We start from the raw sequence: 14,784 nt of genomic DNA on the forward strand, positions 1-14,784 counted from the left end.
CAGTTTGCCTCGGAGGCGGGAGAGGCGGCACCTGTGAGGGTGAACACAGGCCTCTGTGGTTAGTGCGGAGGGTAAGGGTCAGGGGTCAGAAATGAGGTGTTACGGGATATAGAGGGCGTTTGGCACTTTGGAGTGGATAGAGGCTGTTTTAAGGCAATGGGGTGTTAGTAGTTGAGGTAGATGTGTTTTTTGTGGTAGGCTGGAAGGAAAAGGATCGTTATACTGGGGGTTTGTTAATCAATTTGTTGTATAATTGTTTCTGACAAGAGATTCACTCAAAGGGGTTTCAAAGATACAGCTATTTACTTTGTCTTTATTCAAACCAAATTGTCCCGTTTTCCTTTCCAAGGGCAAAATTGTTTGACAATTTTATTTCCTCAAGTGACTTACAGTTCAGTATAGGAAAATATGTCTCTACTCTCCCCTTTAAAACAAGTGAGTTTGAACACACTCACAACTTTCAATGGGTCTCTGGTTAGCTACTAAGTATTGTGTTTTAATATGGTTAAGGGTACTTTAATCCTCTAGTGCACAGTACACACACTTAATTCCCTTCATGACAGGATAATGTGATGTAATTATATGTATCCCACTAAATGAGAGTACCCATGCTTAAGTCTGGAGTGAGCTTAGAGAGTGGATATGGGAGTGGGTGAGATAATCACCAGCTGTCATTGGGCTAAGACAAGCAGATATTACAGTGATTATAAGACATGTATGTCATTACTAGATCTGTAATTATAGACTAATATACTCCACACACCCAAACACACACACACACATACACACACACACACACACACACACACACACACACACACACCCAAACACACACACACACATGCACACAAACACACACACACACACATACACCCAAACACACACACACACACATACACACACAGAGATCTTTCACAATTTAGACAAAGACACAAACATACTTGCACATGCACACCCGGCTCTTTCACACACACAAAAACACACACACACACACACACACACACACACACACACACACACACACACACACACACACACACACACACACACACACACACACACACACACACACACACACACAGATCATCACCATCATTGCTGGACAGTAAGCCTGAGTGTCTGGGTGGGTTTAGAAGTGTTGTGTTGACAGCTACGGATGGAGGAGTCACGCTGGCCTTTCAAAGGGCTGACTTTAATACCATATCAGGGCAATTATTAACATCTAAACAGCACTGTCTAATTACTGTATTCTAATGGATGCAGTGCAGTAAAAAACATCTGTTCTTTATCAAATGTACACTACCGGTCAAAAGTTTAAGAACACCTACTGATTCAATTTTTCTTTCTTTCTTTTTATATTTTACTATTTTCTACGTTGTAGAATAATAGTGAAGACATCAAAACTATGAAATAACACATATGGAATCATGTAGTAACACAAAAAGTGTTAAACAAATCAAAATATATTTTATATTTGAGATTCTTCAAATAGCCACCCTTTGCCTTGATGACAGCTTTGCACACTCTTGGCATTCTCTCAACCAGCTTCACCTGGAATGCTTTCCCAACAGTCTTGAAGGAGTTCCCACATATGCTGGGCACTTTTTGGATGCTTTTCATTTACTCTGCAGTCCGACTCATCCCAAACCATCTCCATTTGGTTTATGTCGGGTGATTGTGGAGGCCAGGTCATCTGATGCAACACTCCATCACCCTCCTTCTTGGTAAAATAGCCCCACTAAGTCCAAAACAGATAGGATGGCGTATCGCTGCAGAAGGCTGTGGTAGCCATGCTGGTTAAATGTGCCTTGAATTCTAAATAAATCACAGACAGTGTCACCAGCAAAGCACCCCCACACCATAACACCTCCTCCTCCATACTTTACGGTGGGAAATACACATGCGGAGATCATCCATTCACCCACATCGCGTCTCACAAAGACACAGCGGTTGGAACCAATAATCTCACTTTTGGACTCCAGACCAAATGACAAATTTCCACCAGTCTAATGTCCATTGCTCGTGTTTCTTGGCCCAAGCAAGTCTCTTCTTCTTATTGGTGTCCTTTAGTAGAGGTTTCTTTGCAGCAATTCGACCATGAAGGCCTGATTCACACAGTCTCCTCTGAACAGCTGATGTTGAGATGTGTCTGTTACTTGAACTCTGTGAAGCATTTATTTGAGCTGCAATTTCTGAGGCTCTAATGAACTTACCCTCTGCAGCAGAGGTAACTCTGGGTCTTCCATTCCTGTGGCGGTCCTCATGAGAGCCAGTGTCATCATAGCGCTTGATGGTTTTTGCGACTGCACTTGAAGAAACTTTCAAAGTTCTTGACATTTTCCATATTGACTGACCTTCATGTCTTAAAGTAATGATGGACTGTCGTTTCTCTTTGCTTACTTGAGCTGTTCTTGCCATAATATGGACTTGGTCTTTTACCAAATAGGGCTATCTCCTGTATACCCCCCCTACCTTGTCACAACACAACTGATTGGCTCAAACGCATTTAAAAGGAAATAAATTCCACAAATTAACTTTGAACAAGGCACACCTGTTAATTGAAATGCATTCCAGGTGACTACCTCATGAAGCTGGTTGAGAAAATGCCAAGAGTGTGCAAAGCTGTCATCAAGGCAAATGGTGGCAAATTGGAGTGGGTCTAGGGTTTCTGGGATAATGGTGTTGATGTGAGCTTTGACCAGCTTTTCAAAGCACTTCATGGCTACAGACGTGAGTGCTACGGGTCTGTATTCATTTAGGCAGGTTATCTTAGTGTTCTTGGGCACAGGGACTATGGTGGTCTGCTTGAAACATGTTGGTATTACAGACTCAGTCAGGGACAGGTTGATAATGTGAGTGAAGACACTTGCCAGTTGGTCAGCGCATGCTCGGAGTACACGTCCTGGTAATCCATCTGGCTGTGCGGCCTTGTGAATGTTGACCTGTTTAAAGGTCTTACTCACATCGGCTACTGAGAGCGTGATCACACAGTCGTCCGGAACAGCTTATGCTCTCATGCATGCTTCAGTGTTGCTTGCCTCGAAGCGAGCAAGGAAGTGATTTAGCTCGTTTGGTAGGCTCGTGTCACTGGGCAGCTCGCGGCTGTGCTTCCCTTTTTAGTCTGTAATAGTTTGCAAGCCCTGCCACATCTGACGAGCGTTGGAGCCGGTGTAGTACGATTCGATCTTAGTCCTGTATTGACTCTTTGCCTGTTTGATGGTTCATCTGAGGGCATAGCGGGATTTCTTATAAGCGTCCGGGTTAGAGTCCCGCTCCTTAAAAGCGGCAGCTCTACCCTTTAGCTCAGTGCGGATGTTGCCTGTAATCCATGGCTTGTGGTTGGGGTATGTACGTACGGTTACTGTAGGGATGACCTCATCGATGCACTTATTGATGAAGCCGGTGACTGATGTGGTGTACTCCTCAATGCCATCGGAAGAATCCCGGAACATATTCCAGTCTGTGCTAGCAAAACAGTCCTGTAGCTTAGCATCTGCGTCATCTGACCACTTCTTTATTGAGCAGGCCTGTCAAGGTGAAGGGGTCATCTATGTCATTGTGTGGGACTATGTCAGGTTACACCATGCAGAGGTGTTTCAGGCATGGTTTCGAGCCCATCCCCAATTCGTGACCCTATACCTGCACCCATACCCTCCTTTCCTTAACCCTATTGAGGATTTTTTTTCAGCATGGAGGTGGAAGGTGTACGATCGCCATCCCCATGAGCGTGCCACCCTCCTTCTGGCCATGAATGAGGCATGCGACGACATCAATGCAGACCAATGTCAAGCTTGGATTCGCCATGCCAAAAGGGTTTTCCCGCGGTTCATGAACAATGAGGACATTCACTGTGATGTGGATGAGAAGTTATCGCCAAATGCTCAAGACAGGCTTAATGCAAATTAATGTGTGCTAAACGTTATGTTTTATTTTCATTCATTTTATTTGTTTAATTTAATTTCATACATTTGATTACAGACAGTACACCTATGTTTTTTTTTGCATAAATTATTTTAGAGGATGTCTTCATTGATCACACATTTGACAACACATTGGATAGTTATCATGGAAATGATAGATTTTCTGTCAATGTTGTTGGGTAAGGTAAGTTTATTGCCTAATTTGAAAACGGTGTAATCTACTATAAAGTATATACTTGTGTGCGTATATATGTCAGAGTGCCTCAAAATACTTTGATTAGAATCGTACTGAACAGAATTATTACAAATGACTAATACACTGGCAAACATATGCTTGGCTCAGTATTCTGTGATTGGTCCTATATGCTGCCCAGTAATAACTGGAGAGAGAGCTAGGCGGTGATGATTTAATCAAGATGTCCAGGAAATGAGAATCAAAGGCAGATGCTGCTGCTATTGCCTGGGAAGTGTCAAGGTGTGTGTGTTATTAGTGTATGTGTGTGTGTATGTGTGTGTATGTGTGTGTGTGTGTGTGTGTGTGTGTGTGTGTGTGTGTGTGTGTGTGTGTGTGTGTGTGTGTGTGTGTGTGTGTGTGTGTGTGTGTGTGTGTGTGTGTGTGTGTGTGTGTGTGTGTGTGTGTGTGTGTGTATGTGTGTGTATCTGTGTGTGTGTGTGTGTGTGTGTGTGTGTGTGTGTGTGTGTGTGTGTGCGCCCTCTGCTCCCAGTGTATATGAGATGTGAAGCAGCAGATGCCTTGGGAAAGTACACCTATCATGGCTGAATAACTCATCACTGCCTGAAGTACCGGACAAATACTGTAGCTCCAGGAGATGAGGTGTCTGTGTGTCGTGGAAATCTGAATGAAATAGGCTCTCTGAAGGTCAGTGTAGAGCAGGGCCCGCTTAGTGTGGGGCTACGCAGACCCCCCTGTCACACGTACACACACACAAAGACAAGCACACTCAAACACACACAGACAAATATGTAGACATAAACACACACACACACACACACACACACAAAAAGGCTGATAAAAGATGACATTGCACATCCCCCTAACCCTCATTATCCTTGGAATAAAAATATTATGAAATGTTTATGAGGTAGTTCTGTTGCTCTCCGGCACAATAAAACAGTGGATTAGTAAAACATTAAGGCATTTGAACATTCAACCACTAAAACAAAATACATTAAATTGGTTTAGTCGAGGTTAGCTCTGGTTAAAGGTGAAAAAACATAGTTTTTAATACGTTTAAGTGACATTATCAAAGTGCATTTGAAAACAGAAGTTACACGTACGGATGTGTGATCGATGGTCACTACATTCTGTGCAGTGTTAATCACCGTAACATCAGGGTCACATCCCAAATGGCACCTTGTTCCCTTTATATTGCACTACTTTTGAATAGGGCACATAGGGCACTGGTCAAATATATAGGGAATAGGGTGCCATTTGGGATTCACACCAGACTACATTTTGTGCAGAGTTCAGTGTGAAGTTCAAGCAACATTAAGTGCAAAGTGAAGCATCATCCTCATATTTTATTCAGTGATATTATAGTCATACCATGTACTTTAGCCAGCCCTCAAGAGGGTCACTGTGGGTCGAATGCTAACTTCAGATCCATGCAGGTAACTCAGACTTCCACCTATCATTGAAAGATTTGTACAAAAATATTGAGATAGAAGTGTGGATTTCAAGTATGGATTCAGCTCTTAATATGTTCCCTATCTATTCAGCTCTTAGTATGTTCCCTATCTAATCAGCTCTTAGTATGTTCCCTATCTAACCAGCCCTTAGTATGTTCCCTATCTAATCAGCTCTTAGTATGTCCCCTATCTAATCAGCTCTTAGTATGTTCCCTATCTAACCAGCCCTTAGTATGTTCCCTATCTAATCAGCTCTTAGTATGTTCCCTATCTAAGCTCTTAGTATGTTCCCTATCTAATCAGCCCTTAGTATGTCCCCTATCTAATCAGCTCTTAGTATGTTCCCTATCTAATCAGCCCTTAGTACAGTATGTTCCCTATCTAATCAGCTCTTAGTATGTTCCCTATCTAATCAGCTCTTAGTATGTTCCCTATCTAATCATCTCTTAGTATGTCCGCTATCTAATCAGCTCTTAGTATGTTCCCTATCTAATCAGCTCTTAGTATGTTCCCTATCTAATCAGCCCTTAGTACAGTATGTTCCCTATCTAATCAGCTCTTAGTATGTTCTCTATCTCACCAGCCCTTAGTATGTTCCCTATCTAATCAGCTCTTAGTATGTTCCCTATCTAATCAGCTCTTAGTATGTTCCCTATCTAAGCTCTTAGTATGTCCCCTATCTAATCAGCTCTTAGTATGTTCCCTATCTAAGCTCTTAGTATGTTCTCTATCTAACCAGCCCTTAGTATGTTCTCTATCTAAGCTCTTAGTGTTCCTTATCTAAGCTGTTAGTATGTTCCCTATCTAATCAGCTCTTAGTATGTCCCCTATCTAATCAGCTCTTAGTATGTTCCCTATCTAATCAGCTCTTAGTATGTTCCCTATCTAATCAGCTCTTAGTATGTTCCCTATCTAATCAGCTCTTAGTATGTTCCCTATCTAAGCTCTTAGTATGTCCCCTATCTAATCAGCTCTTAGTATGTTCCCTATCTAAGCTCTTAGTATGTTCTCTATCTAACCAGCCCTTAGTATGTTCTCTATCTAAGCTCTTAGTGTTCCTTATCTAAGCTGTTAGTATGTTCCCTATCTAATCAGCTCTTAGTATGTCCCCTATCTAATCAGCTCTTAGTATGTTCCCTATCTAATCAGCTCTTAGTATGTTCCCTATCTAATCAGCTCTTAGTATGTTCCCTATCTAATCAGCTCTTAGTATATTCCCTATCTAATCAGCCCTTAGTACAGTATGTTCCCTATCTAAAAGGTGCCAGGTGGGGGGTTTACTAACTACTAACCTTACCTTAAGGTGCCAGGTGGGGGGTATACTAACTACTAACCTTACCAAAAAAAAACACACTAGGTGTCACTGTTGTAAAGATGCTAGATTCTCTTATTAACAATGCCATTTCATAGGTGATCCACTAGGGGTGGTAATGAGCTGAGCTCAGTGAGGGGGGAGTAGGGAGTGGTGTGGAGGGGTTGTTGAGGTGGGGGCAGTTAGCCCCCGTTTCCCAATCGCCCCGTAGGGTCGGGCTCTTACCTTGAAAGTGGACATGGTGGGGTCCCTGTTATACCTGTCTATGGTGTGGAACTTGGTGGTGGGGTGGTTGAGCTCAGGGTACAGCTCAGAGTGTCTTTTGCGAGTGTGCATCACTTTCTGGAAGGAGAAGGAAGGTACAACAAAAATGAAGAAAATAAAAAGATAGATAGATAGATAGGGGATGAGGGGGAGGAGGGGCCAATGAGGAGGAAGAGACCAAGGGACTGAGAGCGATGACAGCCTCAGCGAGGGGGAGGAGGGGATGGATAGATGGATAGATAGCTGAGTCCTCCCATCTTCTCGCTAAAATGTCTCTGTTCTCTATTAGGCCTCGATGCTGCCTGTGATGTAACATGTCAATGAGTTTACTCTGAATGGATATGAGAGCCAAACAGGCTGCATTAATGTTAGTGTTAGCTATTTAGCAAGTTAGCATTAGTTAGTTAGCAACTAGCCAGCAGTGAAGTGTCTCTGAGTAAAAGTTTCCTGTAAGTACAGATCTAGGATCATCTTACCCTCCCCAAATCCTACCCCTCACCATTTAGCTGAGACTCAACTGACCTTATAAGTTCCATTATCTATAAGAGCAACTATGTCCTATTACAAGTGGAAGTGGAAGTCCCTGACAGGATAGAGACCTTGTCACAGCGACTCGCTCTCTTCGCTAATGGCTAGCGCTTAAGCAGCGCGGTGTGTCGTCTAATCGACATAGCCGATCAGAGGGCGTAGAGAGACACAGGGGCCAGACAGCGACACTCACAAACTCAGACACTCTGGCCAAGGCCGGCTGTGACCGCTGCCACCAATTACCACAGAGTCTGCACTGTCTTCTCTCCATCTGTCAGTTCTCTCTCTCTCTGTGTCTCAGAGTCTGCCTTCATAAGTAACTTTACATCTACTTCCTTTAAAGTCGACCTCTCCCGCTCTCCAAAGCTCCCTCTTTCTTTCTGTCACTGTCTGTTGTTTTTTGTCCCCGCTGCCCCTTCTCCTGTGTCATGTCTGTCATCACTGCTCTTTTCTCTCACTTACTTTACCTTGAACTCTCACTCCCTCAGACACTCACTCTGTGAAGGGGTACACTGGCGTCCATTTTGACACAGGAAGTCAGCCATTTTGAGGAACATATCATGCAGTTTTGCAGACTACGCCAGACAGGAAGGGTTATAAGTTCTGGGTAATAGTTGCCCTTAGGCAACATCATCCTACTCCAGGTTATCCAACTGTAGCTAAGCGCTAGTGCTTGTTAGCCTGTTAGTTGTGCAACAGTCCACACATACCTTAGTTCTACTATGGACAAGGCCTACGCAGTGGAAAGCAAGTCTCCAGTACTTACAAGGTAAGGATAAGGGGGAAGGAAAGCCAATATTCATTGAATAAAGCAAAGGGGTTTAGTTTAGTTTATTGTTGGGGGGGCTGTTTGAGACTGGAGATTTGCAAGATTCCCAAGGCTTGTTCATTCCACGGAGCGATTATTGCACTCCAACACACACACAAACACACGTGATTACGCCCAAAACACACACATCATACCAAACTTGCATAAACTCACCATCAATCATTCATCCACACAAAGCGTTCTACTAAACCATTGTTTCTTCAACCAAGACCTGGCACCCCATTGTGCATTTTCCATTCAGATTGAAATGATTGACGGATTCATTGAAAAAAGTTACATTAAGTTATTGTTTTTTGTATACCTGCTGGTATATGTTCAATATATCAATCATTTGGCCAATCAAGCTAAAATCAGTCAAAACCAACTCCATCCATTTACAGGGGGTGCCCTAGATCCTTGTTGTAGAAACAGGCTACACTATGCATGGGTTGGACTGTACCAAGTCAAATTCAAGGGGGACACAGGCGCAAGGGGGCGTGGGGGTTAGCGATGCCATTGTCTCCTCTATGCGTCACTCAAACCTGGCTGAAGCAGACAGAAGCAGAGACAGCCTGAAGGGAGGGTGGGGGGTGGGACCTTACCTCAAAGTCCAGCTCAGAGTACCGTACTCTTTTCCTCTGAGGGAGGAGGGGGTCGGGGGAGAGAAGATATGATCAATGTCTGTAGATCCCTGGACCCCTCCACTGATCATCAACATAAACACGTGTGTAACAAAGTAGTAGTTTTTACTTGCCACGTGCATGTGAACACAAAACACACAAACACGTCATGTAGTGGTTCCAATGGAATTCAGTCCTTCTGATGACTCGGTTGTTGGAACCTTGTGGGCTTCATTCCCACATGGGCAACATATTCAGAATAAACCAGTCTACTGTACATTGCTTTGGATTCAATGTTACAGTCAAATCTATTTAAAATAAACATATTATTAAAGTTCTCAATAACCAACAGCCTTTATTCTATTGAAGGTATGTCCTAAATGATTGAGACAGTAATGTAATGTCCTTCAACTGTCTTCCATGCTGTCTCCTGTGTCAGACCACTCAGTCACTCCATAGCTTGGTATAACCTAAAGGACGACTGTACCTACTGTACACTAAGAGATGGATGTAGTCCACTTAAGAGTTAACTCTCTGCCTTTTGGTCTATCCCTGACATTCTCTCTCTTTCGCTCTCTCGCTTCATCTCCCTCTCTTTCTCAGAAACCCTTTACACCACTGAGAAGATTGACCCTACATTTAGCTGAAAGCCCTGGTCCTACAGTTAGCTGAAAGCCCTGGTCCTACCGTTAGCTGAGAGCCCTGGTCCTACCGTTAGCTGAGAGCCCTGGTCCTACAGTTAGCTGAAAGCCCTGGTCCTACAGTTAGCTGAAAGCCCTGGTCCTACCGTTAGCTGAAAGCCCTGGTCCTACCGTTAGCTGAAAGCCCTGGTCCTACCGTTAGCTGAAAGCCCTGGTCCTACCGTTAGCTGAGAGCCCTGGTCCTACATTTAGCTGAAAGCCCTGGTCCTACCGTTAGCTGAAAGCCCTGGTCCTACATTTAGCTGAAAGCCCTGGTCCTACAGTTAGCTGAAAGCCCTGGTCCTACATTTAGCTGAAAGCCCTGGTCCTACATTTAGCTGAAAGCCCTGGTCCTACATTTAGCTGAAAGCCCTGGTCCTACCGTTAGCTGAAAGCCCTGGTCCTACATTTAGCTGAAAGCCCTGGTCCTACAGTTAGCTGAAAGCCCTGGTCCTACATTTAGCTGAAAGCCCTGGTCCTACAGTTAGCTGAAATCCCTTTTCACGTGTGGTTTCATGTTATCACATGTTGCCTTACATGTTGTTACATGTTGTCACATTAACTTCACATAAGATCAAGTGATCACATGAAAAGGGGGAAAATATGTGTTTGTCTCCTCTCCTCTCCTCTCCTCTCCTCTCCTCTCCTCTCCTCTCCTCTCCTCTCCTCTCCTCTCCTCTCCTCTCCTCTCCTCTCCTCTCCTCTCCTCTCCTCTCCTCTCCTCTCCTCTCCTCTCCTCTCCTTCCATCATCACTCCCTCCTCTACTTTTCATGCCAGTCTCTTCACAGCAGCAAACACCATTACAGAGCTTTTCAATGGACTTATTCTAGCTTTCACATTAAAATCTACAAATCAAGCCGTTTCAATACCAAAACCTCAACCCCTCTCCAGAATCTCAAAAGCAATCAAGTCCATTTCTGTAATTTGTTACACTATGCATCTTCATGTTTGAGTTTGATTTTAAGGAGCATTCAAGCTCCGTCAAATAAACTGCTTATCCAAGCATCTGATAAATGATGGCTGCGTCCCAAATGGAATCCTATTCCCTTTATAGTGCACTACTTTTGACCAGAGCCACAGGTCAAAAGTAGTGTGCTATAGAGGGAATAGGGTGTCATTCAGTGGAGGCTGCTGAAGGGAGGACGGCTCATAATAATGGCTGGAACGGAGCAAATGGAATGGCATTAAACACATGGAAACCATGTTTGATGTATTTGAAACCATTCCACTGATTCTGTTCCAGCCATTACCATGTGCACGTCCTCCCCAATTAAGGGGCCACCAACCTCATGTGGTGTCATTTGGGACAGAGACAATACATCCCGCTAAGCACAGGGATATCTCAGAGGTCTCTCAGAGGGATGTTTAACGATATTCAGGAGTGGACTCTCAAAGTCTGAGTTCAGAATTATACCCTATTCCCTATATAGTGGGCCTACCCCTGGTCAAAAGCAGTGCACTAAATAGGGAAGAGGGTGCTATTTGGGATGCAGCCATACATCTGAGTGAGTGAGATGTTTTAAAGACTGGGCTGTAATGTATTTCATTCTACATAAAGCATGTGCACTTCTCTGTCCTTCGGTGTAAGTACTGTCCCCATTCCTTCATCAACCTTGTGAGGCAGCAGGATCCTGAGTGTGTGTGTGTGTGTGTGTGTGTGTGTGTGTGTGTGTGTGTGTGTGTGTATGTAATTAAGGTGGGCAGACAGGCACTCTCCTGTTCTCCTGTCCCTCTCACCCCATCTGCTCTGCCTCCTTGTACGCCGGGAGGGTGATTATAGACACACAAGTATTTGTGTGTGTGTTTATCCATCTGCATGAATGTAGACGTCTTTATATCCCATAATAAGTAATCATTTCTCACACATATAACCGACTAGAGCAGCGTTTCCCCAACTCTGTCCTGGGGACCCCAATTGGTGCACCTTTTGGTTTTTGCCCTAGCACTACACAGCTGATTCAAATGATCAAAGCTTTCTGATTAGTTGGTTATTTGAATCAGCTGTGCAGTGTTAGGGAAAAACCAAATCGTGCACCCCTTGCGGTCCCCAGGACCGAGTTGGGGAAACCCTGGACTAGTGGTTATATTTCCACAAGAATGCGCGCATGCATGCCTCACACACAGACTTCTCACAGACCTTGATCACAGCGGCATCCACAGTTAAATCACCATTCAATACCCTGGTTTATTCTTCATACCCATCCTCTCTCTCTTCCAATATCAACCCTGGGACATGACTATAGGAAGTCACTATGTTTCAACAGTAAGCTCTTTCACCCCTCTGATAACACACAGTGTGTATGTGAGAAAGATTGGTGTGTGTTCTTTCTGTGATGGGTTTTGTTCAACCTTGTATCTGAACAACGTGTGTGTGTGGAGAGAGCAGTTTGTGTTTATATCTGGCACCCCTTCTCCCCCATCCTGCCTTCTCCCCCCATCCTGCCTTCTCCTCCCATCCTCCCTTCTCCTCCCTTCTCCTCCCATCCTCCCTTCTCCTCCCATCCTCCCTTCTCCCCCCATCCTCCCATCCTCCTCCCATCCTGCCTTCTCCTCCCATCCTCCCTTCTCCCCCATCCTCCCTTCTCCTCCCTTCTCCTCCCATCCTCCCATCCTCCCTTCTCCTCCCTTTTCCTCCCTTTTCCTCCCATCCTCCTCCCATCCTGCCTTCTCCCCCCATCCTGCCTTCTCCTCCCATCTCCCCCATCCTCCCTTCTCCCCCCATCCTCCCTTCTCCTCCCATCCTGCCTTCTCCTCCCTTCTCCCTTCTCCTCCCATCCTGCCTTCTCCTCCCATCCTCCCTTCTCTTCCCATCCTGCCTTCTCCTCCCATCCTCCCTTCTCCCCTCTCCTCCCATCCTGCCTTCTCCCCCCATCCTCCCTTCTCCCCCCATCCTGCCTTCTCCCCCCATCCTGCCTTCTCCCCCCATCTTGCCTTCTCCCCCCATCCTGCCTTCTCCCCCCATCCTCCCTTCTCCCCCCATCCTGCCTTCTCCCCCCATCCTCCCTTCTCCTCCCTTCTCCTCCCATCGGTTCCCTCCATCACCCCCTTCCTTTTTATTTTTGTCCAGGAAGCCAGCAAGCAGAGAGACTGATGCTAGCTGTGATGCTACCTGGTTGAAAACACTTTTCCACCCCTCTCTCCTCCCGTCCCTCCATCCCTCTCTCTTTACCTCCAGGGAGCCAGCGGAGAGGCTGGTGTTAGTGTTGGTGCTGCCCAGGTTGCGTGGCAGGGTCAGGGTGCGCTCCACCGTGCCTCCCCCTCCTGTTAGAATCTGCCTCACCGACGGCATCTGGCCCGGCTTCAGCTGCAGCGAGTGCCCGTAGCCGTGCATGTGGCCTCCGTGGATGTGGACGCCTGGAGCGTGCATGTGGCCCTGGGGACCGTGACCCCCGTGCACGGGGAGCTGCTTGAGCGTCCCGTAAGAACGGTTCATGTTCATGTCCATGTTCATGTTCATGTTGTGGTCGCTGGGGGAGATGAAGTCAGCCGGGTAGGCCTCGCTCTCCACCGGGTGGAGGGTCATGGGCGATGGGGGCGGGGGGAAAGGCGGGTCGTCCACTGCAATGCTCAGCGGCTTGTCCTCACCCCCCAGCCCCAGGCCCAGCCCTGGGGGCAGAGGGGGTTTTAAACTGACCGTCCTACGGGGTAACACCATATAGTCCCCCTCCCCTCCCCCACCAGGTCCATCCAGAGTGTTGGGAGGAGGGGGCGGTCGAGACCAGCCCATCCCGCTCTCGGTGCACAGGTAGACAGGCGCCGTGTTCCTGGGGTTCCCCTGGTGCATCTGCTGCTCCACGTTCACCTCCTTCTTCACAGGGGTGTCACTCAGCTCATTCAGAACACCCAGCGGGGGCACCTGCATGGTGGGACGGGGAACTCACATTAAGGAGCCGTCACTAAATATATTATTTACATTTTAGTAATTTAGCAGACACTCTTATCCAGAGCGACTTACAGTTAGTGACTGCATAAATTTTTCATACTGGGCCCCCGTGGGAATCGAACCCACAACCCTGGCGTTGCAAGCGCCATGCTCTACCAACTGAGCTACAGGAGGGACTAGAAAATCACTGACATCACTAAATACACTCTTTGAAAAAAGGGTTCCAAAAGGGTTCTTCAGCTGTCCCCATAGGATAACCCTTTTTGGTTCCAGGTAGACATGGAGCCCAAAAGAGTTCTACCTGGAACCAAAAAGGGCTTCAAAGGGTTATCGTATGGGGACAGACGAAGAACCCTTTTAGGTTCTAGATAGCAATTTTTTTTCTATCACTAAATACAATATAGATTGGTTATCACTGATATCACTAAAGACAATATAGATTAGTTATCACTGATATCACTAAATACAATATAGATTAGTTATCACTGATATCACTAAAGACAATATAGATGAGTTATCACTGATATCACTAAATACAATATAGATTAGTTATCACTGATATCACTAAAGACAATATAGATTAGTTATCACTGATATCACTAAATACAATTTAGATTAGTTATCACTGATATCACTAAAGACAATATAGATTAGTTATCACTGATATCACTAAATACAATATAGATTAGTTATCACTGATATCACTAAAGACAATATAGATTAGTTACCACGGATATCACTAAATACAATATAGATTAGTTATCACTGATATCACTAAATATTAGTTATCATTGATATCACTAAATACAATATAGATTAGTTATCACTGATATCACTAGAGATACTATAGATTAGTTATCACTGATATCGCTAAAGCCACTATAGATTAATTATCACTGATATCACTAAAGATACTATAGATTAGTTATCACTGATGTCAATAAATACAATATAGATCCGTTATCACTGATATCACTAAAGCCACTATAGATTAGTTATCACTGATATCACTAAAGATACTATAGATTAGTTATCACTGATGTCAATAAATACAATATAGATCTGTTATCACTGATATCACTAAAGATATTATAGATTAGTTATCACTGATATCACTA

At 44.8% G+C, this 14,784-nt stretch overlaps 1 protein-coding gene across 1 annotated transcript in view; it reads right to left on the reverse strand.

Annotated features, from left to right (window-relative positions):
- Window positions 1-14,784, reverse strand: part of LOC311124650 (adhesion G protein-coupled receptor B2-like) — a gene marked incomplete at both ends in the record, with an annotated part of 63,969 nt that overhangs the window by 10,718 nt on the left and 38,467 nt on the right. The window contains 3 exons of the mRNA XM_084198762.1: window positions 7,108-7,224; window positions 9,085-9,120; window positions 12,953-13,639. Of these exons, the coding sequence (XP_084054888.1) occupies window positions 7,108-7,224; window positions 9,085-9,120; window positions 12,953-13,639 (840 nt within the window). The remainder of the gene's footprint in view (window positions 1-7,107; window positions 7,225-9,084; window positions 9,121-12,952; window positions 13,640-14,784) is intronic.

This window comes from Coregonus lavaretus, assembly GCF_964263955.1.
Source record: "Coregonus lavaretus genome assembly, contig: HAP1_SCAFFOLD_3038, whole genome shotgun sequence".
Classification (NCBI taxonomy): Eukaryota; Metazoa; Chordata; class Actinopteri; order Salmoniformes; family Salmonidae; genus Coregonus; species Coregonus lavaretus.